This window comes from Salvelinus sp. IW2-2015, linkage group LG1 (genome assembly GCF_002910315.2).
Source record: "Salvelinus sp. IW2-2015 linkage group LG1, ASM291031v2, whole genome shotgun sequence".
In the NCBI taxonomy this organism is placed as follows: Eukaryota; Metazoa; Chordata; class Actinopteri; order Salmoniformes; family Salmonidae; genus Salvelinus; species Salvelinus sp. IW2-2015.
In genome coordinates, this window is record NC_036838.1 from 19,960,088 (window position 1) to 19,979,468 (window position 19,381).

At 43.0% G+C, this 19,381-nt stretch overlaps 1 protein-coding gene across 6 annotated transcripts in view; it reads right to left on the reverse strand.

Moving 5' to 3' along the window:
• Positions 1-19,381, reverse strand: part of LOC111962231 (eukaryotic translation initiation factor 4B) — a 43,322-nt gene that overhangs the window by 17,936 nt on the left and 6,005 nt on the right. For 3 of the 6 annotated variants that reach the window (XR_011478811.1, XM_023985163.2, XM_070442068.1), the window contains exons 2-8: positions 14,880-15,032; positions 14,419-14,624; positions 12,890-13,006; positions 7,378-7,432; positions 6,916-7,068; positions 5,762-5,887; positions 259-444 (exon numbers count right to left, since the gene is read on the reverse strand). Coding sequence is in view for 5 of the 6 variants with exons in the window: in XM_023985163.2 (XP_023840931.2) it covers positions 259-444; positions 5,762-5,887; positions 6,916-7,068; positions 7,378-7,432; positions 12,890-13,006; positions 14,419-14,624; positions 14,880-15,032 (996 nt within the window). In the remaining variant the exon portion in view is untranslated. The remainder of the gene's footprint in view (positions 1-258; positions 445-5,761; positions 5,888-6,915; positions 7,069-7,377; positions 7,433-12,889; positions 13,007-14,418; positions 14,625-14,879; positions 15,033-19,381) is intronic. The other 3 variants (XM_070442116.1, XM_023985179.2, XM_023985172.2) reach the window with 3 other exon arrangements.

Genomic DNA, 19,381 nt, shown 5'->3' on the forward strand with positions numbered 1-19,381 from the left:
TGTTGGGGATGGGGAGATACATGGGTTACATTGTCTATATTTAACCATTATTTGAACCTTGGCTACATCCCCAAGGGAGACCTGTTCATATTGTGATGTAATATAACACTGCTAATTATTTAAAGGGGATCTAGGCAGGGGACCTGAGGGAAGGGTGGTGTCAGTGGGGGTATCAGGATGGACATGGTTATAGGGTTGAATAACAGAATAATAAACTGTAATAAAGAAAATATTGAGCGTAATTTGAGGGTAGCTTACCCTCACCTCTCTCCTCACGCCCTTCGTCCTGCCTCTCGTACCGGCCCTCCCGGTCTCCGCCATAGCGATCCCGGGCCCCATAGCGGCTACCACCACCTCCGCCACTCTGAAAGTCATCGTCACGGCGGTACCCACTGCCGAAGGCACGTCGCCCGCCGTCATCCCTATCCCTGCGAGAGCCAAAGGCTGCGGTAGAGGGAGTACAAGCGCCAAGACTTAGACAGTGTTATTGATAAAGCGACTAACTGAAATATGAGGGCGACACAGGGAAGCACTTATTCTGTTTAGTTATGGGGTTATATACAGACGGTACAGTCAAAAGTTTGGACACTTACTCATTCTAGGGTTTCTTAATTTTTACTATTTTTTAAGAAAGAAATTCCAGAAATGTACTTTTAACAAGGCACACCTGTTAATTGTAATGCATTCCTGGTGKCTAACACATGAAGCTGGTTGAGAGAATGCCAAGATTGTGCATAGCTGTCATCAAGAATCTCAAATATAAAATCATTTTTGGTTACTACATGATTCCATGMCTGTTATTTCATAGTTTTGATGTCTTCACTTTTATTCTACAATGCAGAAAATAAAAATATAGAAAAACCCTGGAATGAGTAGGTGTGTCCCAACTTTTGACTGGTACTGTATATCTCATGAAGGCACACAAATACACACGTGATGGCTGCTTAAAAAGCTGTTCACATGGCCTCCCGGGTGGCGCAGTGGTCTAGGGCACTGCATCGCAGTGCTAGCTGCCCACCAGAGTCTCTGGGTTCGCGCCCAGCTCTGTCGCAACCGGCCGCGACCGGGAGGTCCGTGGGGCGACGCACAATTGGGCTAGCGTCGTCCGGGTTAGGAGGGTTTGGCCGGTAGGGATATCCTTGTCTCATCGCGCTCCAGCAACTCCTGTGGCGGCCGGGCGCAGTGCGCGCTAACCAAGGGGGCCAGGTGCACGGTGTTTCCTCCGACACATTGGTGCGGCTGACTTCCGGGTTGGAGGCGCGCTGTGTTAAGAAGCAGTGCTGCTTGGTTGGGTTGTGCTTCGGAGGACGCATGGCTTTCGACCTTCGTCTCTCCCGAGCCCGTACGGGAGTTGTAGCGATGAGACAAGATAGTAATTACTAGCGATTGGATACCACGAAAAATTCGGGAGAAAATGCGATAAAATTTAAAAAATAATAATAATAATATATATATATTTTTTTTTAAAGCTGTTCACAGAACCAAAAACAATGGAGCTATTTAAGAAACTGCTTGATTTTAGCACAAGCAACCACAGTCAGATTAATGCAGATTACTGCAGGATCTAAAAACTCTTCCAAAAAAAGGACTTGACTAATGCCAAGCACTCACAGTGCAAGTTTGGGGAATGATACTGGCACAATTCACGTGTTGTACCATTTTTCATTATCTTTAGGTCGAAAAACTGGAGCTCATGAATCGCACATTGTGGCAGGGTCAACGACATCTGATTTACCGCAAAAAGACCAAAAGACTAGCATGTCAGAATTCTGACAAAGCGTTGCACTTCAAATCAAATGTTATTTGTCACGTGCCAATTGTCACATTTACAACATGTGTAAACCTTACCGTYAAATGCTTACTTACAAGCCCTTAACCAATAACGCAGTTAAGAAAAATAAGAGTATTTACAAAAAAAACTAAAGTTTCKAAAAAAATTWGTAACAATAAAGAGGCTATATACAGGGCACACCAGTACCGTGCGGGAGTACAGGTTTGTCGAGGTAATTTACATAATTCATATGTAAATGTAGGTAGGGGTAAAGTGACTATGCATAGATAATAAACAGCGAGTAGCAGTAGCGTATAAAATGCGAATAGTCCAGGTAGCCATTCGATTAGCTGTTCAGCAGTATTATGGCTTGGGGGTTTAAGAAGCCTTTTGGASCTAGACTTGGTGCTCCGGGAACTGCTTGCCGTGCGGTAGTAGAGAGAACAGTCTACGATTAGGGTGTTGGAGTCCTTGGAAAATTTTAGGGCCTTCCTCTGACACCACCTGGTATAGAGGTCCTGGATGGCAGGAAGCTTGGCCCAGTGATGTACTGGGCTGTACGCACTACCCTCTTTTGCACCTCGTGGAGTTTGGGAAAGTCTGATTTAACCCTTACCTTAACAATTGGGAGTTAGCTGGCTAACTAGTAATTAGCAGCTAATACGATCCATTTTAGYCACAACTTTTCCAGAATATTCATGACAAACAAGCTGTTTGCAGACAGTAACACACACAAACTAATAGACGACAAACGGAGTAAGTAGCAAACTATAAAAACTGACATTACACACGCCGGAGTGGCGTATCACATTTAACAAACCAAAACAGTGAAATAGCATTATAGAAGGTAAAGTAAAAAACAAAACCGGTCCTTGCATAGATACCGATACATACAGGGTTCATATAGATTGACTTTTAATGAAGTTTCCATGACCAACAATTGGCAGCGTCTATGTACGTATAAAAAAAGTAAGTGCAATGTGGTATCGACACTGGGAGGCTGCTCTCTGATCACATGTACCATCTCCTGTTTCTTGTTGAGCAAGGCACTTAACCCCGCCCCCCAAAGTAAAATACCTGTTAGGCAACTGTATAAAACATGTGGTCAACCCTCAGCCTGGAGACCTGCTGGGTGCGCAGGCTTTTGATCAAGCCCTGTTCAAACACAGAGACAGTTTATCAAGGTACGATTGAGCAGCTCATTTCTAAAAATAAAAAATATTTTGTTAGAGGGGGACTGGAATAAAAGCCTGTACAGGTGACACACATTAGCTTTCCTGGAGGATGGTTGACCACCCTTGATGTAAAACATTACAACCAAATACGTTTGATGCCAAATTAAATAATTCGCTCAATCAATATAGCAAAAGGTCAAATGGCAGTTTACAAATATTTTTATTCAGCTGAAGCAAGCCAATAAAATTTGTCATATATATATATATCTTTGCTACCTTAAATGTTTACACTTTGCAGGCTGACTAGCATCTATTGTTGCAATGTCCCATACATTGGATGCCCAAATCAAATGGAAGTATCAAGAAAAAATTTAAGGCACATAATCCAAGACAAGACTAGATGTAATCTTTTTTCCTAATGTTCACGAATCACTAATTATTATTTTGATTCACATGATTCGATTCACAGCGATTGAATCGAATCCCAACTAATACAATGGCAAAGTGAATTGTCTCGTCAAGAAGAACCATTTAAATGAATCAGATGAATCGTTCATAAAAGTTATATCAACTTTGTATGGCCTTATTCGTTAGTGTCAGTGGAACGTTTTTGGGGACATGACGAAAACATTAATACATGCAAATAATATCTAAACAGGGTACAAAATCGGTTTTGAATTGGCTACCTAGTTAATCTGTTCTCTATTTAAGTGATAATGCCCGAGAAGCCGGTGTCTGGAGAATATATTGGTACGGCTGTTCGGCCCACGACTTCGTCTRGGGCCGGTGTTGTGCCGAAAATCTCCCCCCTGACAGAATTACTTTAAGCACCTTATGTGAACCTTGTCATGAAGTAGAACGGCAYGAGGCAGCGGGAGAAAGCCAGCATGCATAAAAACTGAAGTCATATTCACATCAAATGGAGAGGGGGAAAAAATTAAATAATAATTGCCTTTTGAAATAATTAAGTCTGATATAAAAAATGTGAAAGGCTTCGGCCAAATGGGCCAGGTTACCCGACATTGAGAGAAATAAATTAAATCTGACTAGACATTTTGCACTTTACTGCGTGGTGCCAGTCAAGTTGAAATAGGCTATACATCGTATGTCACATCATGATGTTGTCACCATCGACAATGGCTGTCAATTATCTTCGATATATCATAATAATCGCCCAACCCTACTTGATATTCATAATCATACAGGAGGCATTAGGGACCTGGATAACAAAGTAAATACAGCAGACTAGATCAGTGGTTCCCAAACTTTTTTATAATCCCGTACCCCTTCAAACATTCAACCTCCAGCTGCGTACCACCCTCTATCTAGTTCAGATATCAGTAAGTGGACTGGAGGCAGGGCATGAAAGGGATAATGAATCCAGTTGTTTGTGTAGTCCATTTTGGGAAAGTACCTGCGTAATTGCGCAACGATGGAAAGACCTGTGTGTTGTCCTTGTTAATGCAGAAAGAACAGAGCTCCAACTTCTTAAATCATAGCCTCGATTTTGTCCCGCACATTGAATATAGTTGCGGAGAGTSCCTGTAATCCTACATTCAGACGATTCAGGTGAGAAAAAACATCACCCAGATAGGCCAGTCGAGTGAGAAACTAGTCAGTCATCATGCAAGCGGTTAGACAAGTAAAAATGACAGCCAGTAAAGAAAACTTTAAGCTCATCTCTCAATTTWAAAAAAGTGTCAATACTTTGCCCCTTGATAACCAGCGCACTTCTGTATGTTGTAAAAGCATTACATGGTCGCTGCCCATATCATTGCATAATGCAGAAAATCCACGAGAGTTCAGGGGCCTTGCTTTAACAAAGTTAACCATTTTCATTGTAGTGTCCAAAACATCTTCCAAGCTGTCAGGTATTCCCTTGGCAGCAAAAGCCTCTCAGTGGATGCTGCAGTGTACCCAACTGGTGTCYGGACCAACTGCTTGCACGCGCTTTACCACTCCACTATGTCTCCCTGTCATGGCTTTTGCACCATCAGTACAGATACCAACACATCTTGACCACCAAAGTCCATTTGATGTCACAAAGCTGTCCAGTACTTWAAAAAAATCCTCTCCTGTTGTCCTGGTTTCCAGAAGAGGATGTCTTCCTTAATTGACCCCCCCATAAACGTAACGGACATATACCAGGCGCGCCACGTCTGTTGACTGTAACGCATTATAAGCTGTAACGCATATAATTTACTGTCATGTATGCGAAGCAGTAATTGTTTCAAAACAATTACTGTTGTTTGATGAAGACATTGTCTGTATAGTTTTTTTTTTGCCTTCCCCCTTCATGGATGAATAAAGTTCTCCACAATAGTATGGGGCTTGCCTGTTCTAGCCACTCGGTAGCTCACCATATAAGACGCTTCTAGCCCCTTCTTATTAAATGGTATCTGTTGCTTTTATACATGTCTTACTACTCTAAAGTAATATTAACTCTCMCTCAAACTTCCGTGGCTTATTTTTCAAATTGGGATGTTTCGTTTCTAAATGTCTGCACAAGACTTAAAGTTTCCCGATAGAGTAACGGTTAATGTGATTGGATGTTAATTATTTGACCAGGCTACCTGTATTTGACATTGTGTTGTTATTTTGCTCAACACTAGATGGTTTAATTGTATTTTTGGCAGTGAAAGAGAAAAAAACCTAACCAAATGTTGGAAAATATAAATGTGAAGACATTTTATTTTTTGAAAGGCGAATCACATTTTTATATGGCATACCCCCGACGGCATTGCACGTACCCCCAGTTTGGGAATACCTGGTCTAGTTTGATGACGATACATTAAGTTTTGAGCAATGGTTTCACCTCCGTTCTCACCTCCCCGGTCGTCATAGCGGTCTCTGCCGCCAAAGCCGCGGTCCCGGTCGCCGCCGAAGCCGCGGTCGTTGTCCCTTCGCAGCCCGTCACGGTCTCCGTAGCGGTCGCGTGACCCTGAGAGGGAACGAAAGCGTTAATGGGACTATGAAAGGAATGCAAATCAAGTAACACAAATGCAAATCAAATCAAGTCTCTTGAGATCCAAGAATTATTAAGAAAAAATGCCAAAAGGATGCAGTTCTTTTCACACAGTGCAAGATAAGAACTGGAACTATGTGGATGGCATAAAACATACCCATGCGTGCTTGACATTTTAGATAAATAGTGTAGCATGACGCTTTGAGACAACGGTGACTCACCACCTGGATTTGGTCTTATGTAGCAAAATTTGAAATCATTTTTTAATTTTTTTTACATTGGGAAAAAGTATAGACTAAAAGCTACAAAATGGTATATCATACAGTGCATTGTAGACAATGGGAAAGTCATTCTGCTTTGAAAGTTGATAAACTTGTAAACTCACTTTTGAGAAAATTGCCTTTGAATGTTTTGGTATCTACACCCATTTAGCATCGTTCACACCCTCTTAAGCTTTAGCCCCACCCATCCTGTTTCGCTCTCGGAGCGTTCATAACGTACACTTGACGCTCTGGCCGATGATTTGTTTACCTCTGGATAACATGAAACAGCCTAACCAGCTCTGCTGGCAACAATTTCATTACGCTTTTTTGCTGACAGCGGCKATATTCAACGTGTGTTGTACACTTTAGCTTAAGACATGAACCGAGCTAGGTAAACAACGTGTAAGATTACACACGTCACGTTAGCTAACGAGCCAGACAGCTAACGTTAGCTTGTTAAAACAACAATGAACATAGTTGCAAATAAATAATGCCACGTTTGCCCTTAGTTTGAAGATGTAATCCGGAGACAGGTGTTTTCGCCATCTCTTTAGCTATTATACTCTAATTCCACTGATTTCAAAACTTAACCCTCCAGAAAGCGTGCTTAAACGCTTGCAAAAGCTAAGCTGTGAGGCTTTGCCCTCAATTTTAGCAGGCTGCTTTAAAATAAGCTTGCTGAGTGCATTCATATAGTCTATAGATATGTGGCTCTTTTAGCTTAGAGGGAAACACTCTTACCAAAGGCGGATTCCTCTCTCTTTGGGGGTCCATCGTCGGCGTCTGCAGCAGGCCGGGCCCTCCAGTCATCACTGTCTGTCTTGTCGGGGCCTGCCATGTCTCCCATGCGGCCCATCCGGTCTCGTCCACCCATCTGACCATTGTCTCTCCCCTCTGGCCATTCAAGGTTAGGGATCAAATGATAAAAGCCCACACAGTAAATGCTCCCCCCAAGTGCTTTATTCGTACACCACAACAGATGAAGTTTGGGCTACAATGGCCTTCAGCAGTGTTTTTTGGCCGGGCACTGGTAGGGAAATGTGGAATGTGCATCAATTGACCTCCTGACACATACGGTTTGCAAGACACAGATTAAGCCAAGTCCTGGACTGAAAAGCATTTTCAACTGAGAATCTCCTTTGAAAATACTAAATCGGTGCATCATTAATTCAGAAGGAAGGTCATGAGTTGTGTGTAACTTACCTTTGTCGTTGGACTGATCTGCAATATCCACCCGGATCCTGCGGTTTCCCAGGTTCTATTATGTCAGAGGCAGGAAACAAGCTCAGAGACAGTGGCCTAAATGACCAACTAATCTCCTTTCCATAATAGCATGTTCCAGCATGATAAATTGAAAACAATTTACCTGTCACTAACAGTTAAATTCCATATATTTGTCTTGAGCACTCAAAGTAATTTCACTAATGATTAATGGAAAGCTCTATCTACTTTACTAAATCTATAGCACATTGTTTATTTTTAACTACAGTMGAAGTRGGAAGTTTACATACACCTTAGCCAAATACATTTAAACTCAGTTTCACAATTACTGACATTTAATCCTAGTAAAAATGATGTCTTAGGATCACCACTTTATTTTAAGAATGTGAAATGTCAGAATAATTTATTTCAGCTTTTATTTATTTATTCACACTCCCAGTGGGTCAGAAGTTTACATGCACTCAATTAGTATTTGGTAGCATTGCTTTTAAATTGTTTAACTTGGGTCAAACGTTTCAGGCAGCCTTCCACAAGCTTCCCACAATAAGTTGGGTGAATTTTGGCCCATTCCTCCTGACAGAGCTGGTGTAACTGAGTCAGGTTTGTATGCCTCCTTGCTCACACACGCTTTTTCAGTTCTGCCCACAACTTTTCTATGGGATTGAGGTCAGGGCTTTGTGATGGCCACTCCAATACCTTGACTTTGTTGTCCTTAAGCCATATTGCCACAACTTTGGAAGTATGCTTGGGGTATTGTCCATTTGGAAGACCCATTTGCAACCAAGCTTTAACTTCCTGACTGAGGTCTTGAGATGTTGCTTCAATATATCCACATAATTTTCCTGCCTCATGATGCCATCTATTTTGTGAAGTGCACCACGTCCCTCGTGCAAACCCCCACAACAAGATGCTGCACCCCTGTGCTTCACGGCTGGGATGGTGTTCGGCTTGCAAGCCTCCCCTTTTCCTCCAAACATAACGATGGTCATTACGGCCAAACAGTTCTATTTTTGTTTCATCAGACCAGAGGACAAAAAGTACGATCTTTGTCCCATGTTCAGTTGCAAACCTGTAGTCTGGCTTGTTTTAAATTGGGTTTTGGAGCAGTGGCTTCTTTCTTCCTGAGCGGGCCTCTTCATGCTATGTCGATATAGGACTTGTTTTACTGTGGATATAGATACTTTTGTACCCGTTTCCTCCAGCATCTTCACAAGGTCCTTTGCTGTTGTTCRSGGATTGATTTGCACTTTTCGAACAGTCAACTTAGTMTATGCAAACTTCTGACCCACTGGAATTGTGATACAGTGAATTATAAGTAGAGGTCGACCGATTAATCGGAATGGACGATTAATTAGGGCCGATTTCAAGTTTTCATAACAATCGGAAATCGGTATATTTGGACACCGATTTGGCCGATTATTATTATTTATTTTTTACACACACCTTTATTTAACTAGGCAAGTCAGTTAAAAACACATTCTTATTTTCAATGACGGCCTAGGAACGGTGGGTTAACTGCCTTGTTCAGAGGCAGAATGACAGATTTTTATTTTGTCAGCTCGGGGATTCGTTTTTGCAACCTTCCGGTTACTAGTCCAACGCTCTAACCACGTGCCTTACATTGCACTCCACGAGGAGCCTGCGTGGCAGGCTGACTACCTGTTACGTGAGGGCAGCAAGAAGCCAAGATAAGTTGCTAGCTAGCATTAAACTTATAAAAAACAATCAATCTTCACATAATCACTAGTTAACTACACATGGTTGATGATATTTACTAGTTTATCTAGCGTGTCCTGCGCTGCATATAATCGATGCGGTGCCTGTTAATTTCTCATCGAATCACAGCCTACTTTGCCAAACAGGTGATGATTTAGCACTGCATTGCACCAAACATTACCATATACATCAATGCCTTTCTTTAAAATCAATATACACTGCTCAAAAAAAWTAAGGGAACACTTAAACAACACAATGTAACTCCAAGTCAATCACACTTCTATGAAATCAAACTGTCCACTTAGGAAGCAACACTGATTGACAATAAATTTCACATGCTGTTGTGCAAATGGAATAGACAAAAGGTGGAAATTATAGGCAATTAGCAAGACACCCCCAGAAAAGGAGTGATTCTGCAGGTGGTGACCACAGACCACTTCTCAGTTCCTATGCTTCCTGGCTGATGTTTTGGTCACTTTTGAATGCTGGCGGTGCTTTCACTCTAAGTTGGTAGCATGAGACGGAGTCTACAACCCACACAAGTGGCTCAGGTAGTGCAGCTCATCCAGGATGGCACATCAATGCGAGCTGTGGCAAGAAGGTTTGCTGTGGTCTGTCAGCGTAGTGTCCAGAGCATGGAGGCGCTACCAGGAGACAGACCAGTACATCAGGAGACCGTGGAGGAGGCCGTAGGAGGGCAACAACCCAGCAGCAGGACCGCTACCTCCCTTTGTGCAAGGAGGAGCACTACCAGAGCCCTGCAAAATGACCTCCAGTAGCCACAAATGTGCATGTCTGCTCAAACGGTCAGAAACAGACTCCATGAGGGTGGTATGAGGGCCCGACTCCACAGGGTGGGGGTTGTGCTTACAGCCCAACACCGTGCAGGACGTTTGGCATTTGCCAGAGATCACCAAGATAAGAAAATTCGCCACTGCGCCTGTGCTCTCTCACAGATGAAAGCAGGTTCACACTGAGCACGTGAAGAGAGTGTGGAGACGCCGTGGAGAACGTTCTGCTGCCTGCAACATCCTCCAGCATGACCGGTTTGAGCGTGGGTCAGTCATGGTGTGGGTGGCATTTCTTTGGGGGGGCCGCACAGCCTTCCATGTGCTCGCCAGAGGTAGCCTGACTGCCATTAGGTACCGAGATGGAGATCCTCAGACCCTTGTGAGACCATATGCTGGTGCGGTTGGCCCTGGGTTCCTCCTAATGCAAGACAATGCTAGACCTCATGTGGCTGGAGTGTGTCAGCAGTTCCTGCAAGAGGAAGGCATTGATGCTATGGACTGGCCCGCCCGTTCCCCAGACCTGAATCCAATTGAGCACATCTGGGACATCATGTCTCGCTCCATCCACCAACGCACGTTGCAACCACAGACTGTCCAGGAGTTGGCGGATGCTTTAGTCCAGGTCTGGGAGGAGATCCCTCAGGAGACCATCCGTCACCTCATCAGGAGCATGCCAGGCGTTGTAGGGAGGTCATACAGGCACGTGGAGGCCACACACACTACTGAGCCTCATTTTGTCTTGTTTTATAGGACATTACATCAAAGTTGGATCAGCCTGTAGTGTGGTTTTCCACTTTAATTTTGAGTGTGACTCCAATCCAGACCTCCATGGGTTGATAAATTTGATTTCCATTGATCATTTTTGTGTGATTTTGTTGTCAGCACATTCAACTATGTAAAGAAAAAGTATTTAATAAGAATATTTCATTCATTCAGATCTAGGATGTGTTATTTTAGCGTTCCCTTTAATTTTTTGAGAGTGTACAAGTATATATTTGTAAACCTGCAGATTTAGTTAATATTGCCTACTAACATGAATTTCTTATAATTAGGGGAATTGTGTCACTTTCTTGCGTTCCGTGCAAGCAGTCAGGGTATAGGAGCGCAGTTTGGGCCGCCTGGCTCGTTGCGAACTGTGTATAGTCCATTTATTCCTAACAAAGACCGTAATTATTTGCCAGGATTGTCGTAATTAATGACATAACATTGAAGGTTGTACAATGTTAACAGCAATATTTAGACTTAGGGATGCCACTCGTTAGATAAAATACGGAACGGTTCCGTATTCACTGAGAATAAATGTTTTGTTTTCGAAATGATAGTTTCCGGATTCGACCATATTAATGACCTAAGGCTCGTATTTCTGTGTGTTATTATGTTATAATTAAGTCTATGATTTGATATTTGATAGAGCAGTCTGACTGAGCGATGGTAGGCAGCAGCAGGCTCGTAAGCATTCATTCAAACAGCACTTTCGTGCATTTGCCAGCAGCTCTTCGCAATGCTTCAAGCATTGAGCTGTTTATGACTTCAAGCCTATCAACTCCCAAGATTAGGCTGGTGTAACCGATGTGAATGGCTAGCTAGTTAGCGGGGTTCGCGCTAATAGCGTTTCAAATCGGTGACGTCACTCGCTCTTGAGACTTGGAGTAGTTGTTCCCTTGCTCTGCAAGGGCCGCGGCTTTTGTGGAGCGATGGTTAACGATGCTTCGAGGGTGGCTGTCGATGTTTTCCTGGTTCGAGCCCAGGTAGGAGCGAGGAGAGGGACGTAAGCTATACTGTTACACTGGCAATACTAAAGTGCCTATAAGAACATCCATAGTCAAAGGTATATGAAATACAAATGGTATAGAGAGAAATAGTCCTATAATAACTATAATAACTACAACCTAAAACTTCTTACCTGGGAATATTGAAGACATGTTAAAAGGAACCACCAACTTTCATATGTTCTCATGTTCTGAGCAAGGAACTTAAATGTTAGCTTTTTTACATGGCACATATTGCACTTTTACTTTCTTCTCCAAAACTTTGTTTTTGCATTATTTAAACCAAATTGAACATGTTTCATTATTTATTTCAGGCTAAATTGATATTATTGATGTATTATATTAATTTAAATAAGTGTTCATTCAGTATTGTTGTAATTGTCATTATTACAAATAAATAAAAATCGTCCGATTAATCGATATCGGCTTTTTTTTTGGTCCTCCAATAATCGGTATRGGCGTTGAAAAATCATAATCGGTCGACCTCTAATTATAAGTGAAATAATCTGTCTGTAAACAATTGTTGGAAAAATTACTTGTGTCATGCACAAGTAGATGTCCTAACCGACTTGCCAAAACTATAGTTTGTTAACAAGAAATTTGTGGAGTGGTTGAAAAACAAGTTAATGACTCCAACCTAAGTGTATGTAAACTTRCGACTTCAACTGTATGTCCCTTGAAGTAAACTATAGACAGGTTTGGTTGTTAAGCAACAAAACCGGAGCATGCGCAACTATGGGGCAAAACAGGCTTAGATTYTTGACAACATGTAAACTATATTTTGTCTCTTACTGAAGAAAAAATAATAATTGCACAATGAGCACTTTTGTCTCAAATACATCATTACAGTTGTTGGTTAGCATTGACATGAAATKTGCCATAACAAGACATGGTATCAAGAACAAGATTAAACGAGTCACTTACGATTCCCCACATGGCAGTTTGTCATTGTTGGTAGCTATGTGGCTATCCAGAATCACAACTCAGACTTCTGCCCCATTGAAGCGTGCGCATAATTTGTGACATTGTCAGCTAACCCAAACTATTACCAATACTGAATGGATGTTGTGATTGATATGATCAAATGTATATGTGATGAATCCTAATTAGAGACAGACACGTGGMTCATCATGCTCATCATTGATCTCATTGTTCCTAAATCATGGACCTCGAATTTAGACCCTCAARCCTTTCTCTCCTCAGTGTGTCGTTCCTTACCTCCTCGTTGAGAGTCAGCGCCCTCAAGAGGGAGTCCACGTCGTCAAACTCTGCGTAGCCAAAGCCCTTCTGCCTCTCTGGGTTACTGGGCTCCCGTGGCAAGCGCACCGCACTGATCTGAGAACAGAGGGGAGACGTGGACCAGTGAGAAGGTGAAAGAGGGCTGATACAGAACTGCACTGGTCTGAGGTCAGAAATAAGACAGACGAGTGAATGCGAGAGGAACTCCACGACATAGTCTCAGAAGAGGGGAAATACTGCAGTGACATAAAATTAATGGATATATCGTTGGTATGGTACCGGTAGAGTCAATGTGCGGGGGCAACGGTGTCGAGGTAATATGTACGTGTAGAGTTATTAAAGTGACTATGCACAGATGATAACAGAGAAGCAGCAGTGTAGAAAGGGGGGGGGGTAGTAGTCAGGGTAGACATTTGATTAGATGTCCAGGAGTCTTATGGTTTGGGGGTAGAAGCTGTTTAGAAGCCTCTTGGACCTAGACTTGGTGCTTCAGTACCTGCTTGCCGTGCGGTAGCAGAGAGAACAGTCTATGACTAGGGTGGCTGGAGTCTGACAATTTTTTGGGCCTTCCTCTGACACTGCCCGGTATAGAGGTCCAGGATGGCAGGAAGCCATCACTGACCCCAGCGATGTACTGGGCCGTACGCACTACCCTCTGTAGTGCCTTACGGTCAGAAGTCGAGCAGTTGCCATAACAGGAAGTGATGCAACCTATCAGGATGCTCTCGATGGCGAAGCTGTAAAACTTTTTGAAGATCTGAGTACCATGTCAAATCTTTTCAGTCTCAGATCCTAAAAAATGCTACAGCTGTACCATCGAGAGCATCCTGAATGGTTGCATCACTGCCTGGTATGGCAACTGCTTGGCCTCTGACCGCAAGGCACTACAGAGGGTAGTGCGTACGGACCAGACTCCAATGTTTTGGACAAAAGCTGCACCTTGCAATCAAATCAGTAAGCTACGTTTTAAGGCACTTTGACTTATAATTTCAATTATAATACCGATTAAGCCTACTTACAACATAATTACAGATTCATAAGCTTCCTATTCAATCTGCAGCCTATGGCTGCCTGAATAAATAAGTAACTTAGTTTATTTAAGAACTGATAAGCTTAATGTTAAGTGCTAAGCTTATATCACACTACAATTTATGTTTGTTAATATGTACAGTAGGTTTAATAATCCAATCTATTATCATATCTAACCTATAACAATGTTGGGAAAATATTTATTTCAATTGGTTCTATATTCAGTTAGCACAGCATGTATTCATTCATATGTTCTCATTTTAGAAGAGATGTTCTCTACCGTGACAGTTGCTTAAACAAAGTTTTTGAAAATCGCAATTCATTATCGCAAGTACAATATCGGGCCCAATAAAATCACAATTAGATAGTTTGTCCAAATCGTGCAGCTCTAGGTAGGACCAACACTTTTGTGCCACTTTGTGCATACTGAGCACGACACATATTTTTGTCCCCATTTGATAACACAGCTGAGTACATACCGCTAGGCCCCGGAAGAAGTCCTTGATAGATTCCTCTGAGACGTCGTAAGGCAGGTTGCCCAGGAAGGCAGTGTAGGGGGGGCTACGGGGGAGGCGTGAGCGGTCCACATCGGGCTCACGGGACGACCGTGGAGCTGTGGGCAGGATGTTACGGTCTATTGCGGGGGCCCGGTAACTGTCCTCCCCTGTGTGCCAGGAGGTGGACACTGAGGGAGAGAAAGAGGGATTTGTTTTTCCAGAGACAAATGGATTTCAATGGATAGGTGAGACATTACAGAAAAACTGTGTGAAACAACAAGACATGACTCCCAATGGAACATGACAGAGAAGCATGTTAGCTCTTTACAAGACATTTCACAGATCTGAGACATCCTGTACATTGCATACTGAAACCCTGGAAAGTTTGTTCCTTTGGATGTGCCCCCATATGAATCTTCATCAAGAATCAAGTTGTCCCTCACCATCTCCTTCCATGTCATCGGTCTCATCAGCCCAGCTGGTGGACTTGGCGTAGCTGGGTTGCGGTGGTGGAGCGTTGCCCCCACTCCCACTGTCCTCTGCGAGGAAGTCAGTGAGGGTCAGAGTCTTCCCCTTCTTATTGCCCTTTTTCTTAGCTGGAAAGGGATAGAGTTGAGACATAAGTGGACTGCATTGAAGTGAAATGATCACAGGGGAACTGTCCAAAAACAACCCCTAATCCCTGCCTGCCTTCTGCGTTTTCTAGTCTGAGGGGTCTGGATTAGTGTGGTTGCCAGTCTGTTTCTGCTGTTTTGAGAACTCCTTGCTGAACRGTCATGCCAAACATTGGCAAGAGCGCAAACAGATCTGGGATCAGGCCAGGTCTGGATGGGTGTAACCAATATGGCTCCAACTGGTGTATTGCTTAAACCTATCCAGAGTATCTCCAGGTCTTTGAAAACTGAAGGGTTAAGGAAGGGTTAAGGGGACAGGTTTACATTTACATTTACATTACATTAGGTTTAGGGGTTGTATTGGGACCAGGCATGGGAGTAATTGTAATCTAATTTAAGTCAGGGCTCCCGAGTGGCGGAGCGGTCTAAGGCACTGCATCGCAATGAGAGAGGCGTCACTAGGGTCGTTGGTTCAAATCCAGGCTTTATCACATCCGGCCGTGATTGGGAGTCCCATAGGGCGGCGCACAATTAGCCCAGCGTCTTCCGGGTTTGGTTGGGGTAGGCCGTCAATGTAAATAAGAATTTGTTCTTAATTGACTTGCCTAGTTAAAAAGGTTGAAAAATAATAAATTATAATAATATTTGTGGGATATGGCTTCAAGTCATTACATCAGCCAGTGTCCTCAATTTAAGACACACAGCATGTGGATGGAGAGCTCTTACATAAGATAAAGAGTGTACATTTTGAAGACACTGACTGATGTAATGACTTGAAGCCATAGCTCACTACACGCGGTCCATTAAACTTGATTTGTGGGTCCCGAGTGGCGCAGTGGCTAAGGCGCTAGCTGTGACACTAGAGATTATGGGTTTGAGTCCTGGCTCTGTCGCAGCCGGCCGCGACGGGGAGGCGCACAATTGGCCCAGCGTCGTCCGAGTCAGGGGAGGGTTTGACTCCTTGTCCCCGCACACTAGCGACTCCTGTTGCAGGCCGGGTGCAGTGCACGCTAACACGGCGGCCAGGTGTACGGTGTTTCCTACGACACATTGGTGCGGCTGGCTTGCGGGTTAAGTGGGCATTGTGTCAAGAAGCATTGCGGCTTGGTTGGGTATTGTTTCGGAGGACGCACGGCTCTCCACCTTCGCCTCTCCCGAGTCCGTACGGGAGTTGCAGCGGTGAGACAAGAATGTAACWACCAATTGGATACCACAAAATTGGGGAGAAAAAAGTGGTATAAAAAATATATATATATAAAAACTTGATTAACTACTAGCAGCCCATCCCCTTGGTTCACAAACCACAAAGAAACAGTATCCATATGGAGCTAATGGAAATGCTGGATAAACTATAGTGCATTGTTTTCACATACTGCCATTGACATTCTCTGAAAAAAGGAAAATAAGCCAATTGGTTTAGAAAAGGGCTCAAACCGCCCTTCATGCCGACAGCGGCGCACAAACAATTGCTCAATTTGAACCTCTGTTGTGGATCGCTCTGGTCCAGCAGCATTTCAGATAAGGGAGCAACATTGCGCTGACCATGATAAGGAAACAGCGTGTGTGTCTAATGGGCCTTGATAGTGTGTGTGTGTGTGTGTGGGGCCAGATGAGCCTTGGCCCAACTCACCCATTCTAAAACAGGGAGTGGTCTCTCGCTGAATATTAACCGCCACTAAGTTGCAAAGTTCCAAAACAAACTGGGCATCACAGACAAGTGCTTTTACAACTCAAATTACAAGTAGGTGTTTGTTTGCAGAAACTGAGTTTGATTGTTTCTTCAAGACTTTTTCCACATGTTGCTGTGTTACAGCCTGAATTTAAAATGGATTAAATTGAGATTGTGTCACTCGCCTAGTACACACAACATCCCATAATGTCAAAGTGGAATTGTTTTTTGAAATTATTTACAAAGAGTCTGAGTCAATAAATATTCAACCCCTTTGCTATGATATGACAAGTCTAAATAAGTACAGGAGTAAACCATTGCTTAATTAGTCACATAATAAGTTACAATAATCATGTTTAACATTATATATATWTTTTTTTAAATGACTACCTTGTTTCTGTACCCCACACATACAGGTAATTGTAAGGTCCCTCAGTCGAGCAGCGAATTTCAAACACAGATTCAACCACAAAGACCAGGGAGGTTTTCCAATGCTTCACAAAGATGGGTAAAAAAAAAAGCACACCTTGAATATCCATTTGAGCATGATGAAGTTATTAATTACACTTTGGATAGTGTACCAATGCACCCAGTCACTACAAAGACACAGGCGTCCTTCTGAAGGATTTCACCATGAGGCCAAAAACAGCTACTGAGTATAATTGCAGTGATACGGGAAGACTGAGGATGGATCAACAACATTGTAATTCCTCCACAATACTAACCTAATTCACAGAGTGAAAATGAAGTCTGTACAGTTAAAATAAATATTCCAAAACATGTATCCTGTTTGCAACAAGAGAAGTAATACTGCAAAAAATGTGACAAAGCAAACTTTTTGTCCTGGAATGCAGTACCTTACTATGTCCCACTCTCCATATTTTCTTTTCTTTTCACACCCTTTTTCTCCCCAATTTCGTGGTATCCAATTGTTAGTAATTACTATCTTGTCTCATCGCTACAACTACGGGCTCGGGAGAGACGAAGGTCGAAAGCCATGCGTCCTCCGAAACACAACCCAACCAAGCCGCACTGCTTCTTAACGCGCATCCAACCCGGAAGCCAGCCGCACCAATGTGTCGGAGGAAACACTGTGTACCTGGCGACCTTGGTTAGCGCGCACTGCGCCCGGCCCGCCACAGGAGTCGCTGGTGCGAGATGAGACAAGGATATCCCTGCCGGCCAAACCCTCCCTAACCCGGACGACGCTAGGCTCATTGTGCGTCGCCCCACGGACCTCCCGGTCGCGGCCGGCTGCGACAGAGCGCGAACCCAGAGTCTCTGGTGGCACAGCTAGCGCTGCGATGCAGTGCCCTAGACCACTGCGCCACCCGGGAGGCCCCACTCTCCATATTTTCAAGCATAGTAGTGGCTGCAGCATGTTATGGGTAAGCTTGTAATCGTTAAGGACTGGGGAGTTTTTCAGGATGAAAAAATAAACGGAATGAAGGTAAGCACAGGCAAAATCCTAGACAAACCCCTGGTTCAGTCTGCTTTACCCCAGACACTGGGAGATGAATTCACCTTTCAGCAGGACAATAACCGAAAACACAATGCCAAATATACACTGGAGTGTACACTGGAGTTGCTTGCCAAGATGACATTGAATGTTTCTGAGTGGCCTAGTTACAGTTTTGAATAAAATTATTGGCAAGACTTGAACATAGCTGTCCAGCTATGATCAACAACCAACTTGACAGTGCTTGAAGAAATTTGAAAATAATAAAATGTGTAAATATTGTACAATTCTGTTGTGCAAAGCTCTTAGACTTACCCAGAAAGACTCACAGCTGTAAATCGCTGCCAAAAGGTGATTCTAACATGTATTGAAAATGAAATACAGAAATCAAATTTACTAACTAGTCAATACATTTGCATAACATGTTCCCACTAATATTATGGGGTTTTGTACGTAGATGGTTGAGGGAAAATGTACGTAGATGGTTGAGGGAAAAAATATATTTAATACATTTTGAATTCAGGGTGTAACAACAAAATGTGGAATAAGTCAAGGGGTATGAATACTTTCTGAAGGTACATTAGGCGTGTGTGAAACACACTCATCAAAATGTGTTGACTACTGGTTCCAGGGGTTTCAATGGACCCAGCTCTTCTGATGGAGCAGGTTTGGCCTGTTTATTTTGGTTTGAAGCAGACTGAGAAAAACAAATGAGGGCTGGCAGCTTAATTGTGAAAATCCCAGCTGTCAGGATATTCTTTTCACACACTACACAGCATCACAGCCCGTTTACAATTGGTATCTAGTCAGTGGGTCACACACTGTTTACAATGGATGCTGGCACCAGTGCAATGAGTAGCAACAAATACAATAAATGCACACTTGAATTGTATTAGTTAGTTATGAGCTTTATTCATCCTGGCAACTAGCTACTGTAGCTTTATTAAATCCTAGCAAACAGCCAACATGCCTATGTGCAAGATATTGTATCATTAATATGAATTATCTGAAACGAAATTAAAGGCAAGGCCCAGTCAGTATTAAATAGAACTTTGCGGCACCGCCCGCCTGTGCAGATAACAACTTGTGGTTACCCCATTGGCTCACAGCAAACACTTGACATTTTTCAAATACAATTCTCTTGTCTGCTTGTAGTCAATTACAAAAACTACATTTAAGTAAAACACTACATTTCAACACTCC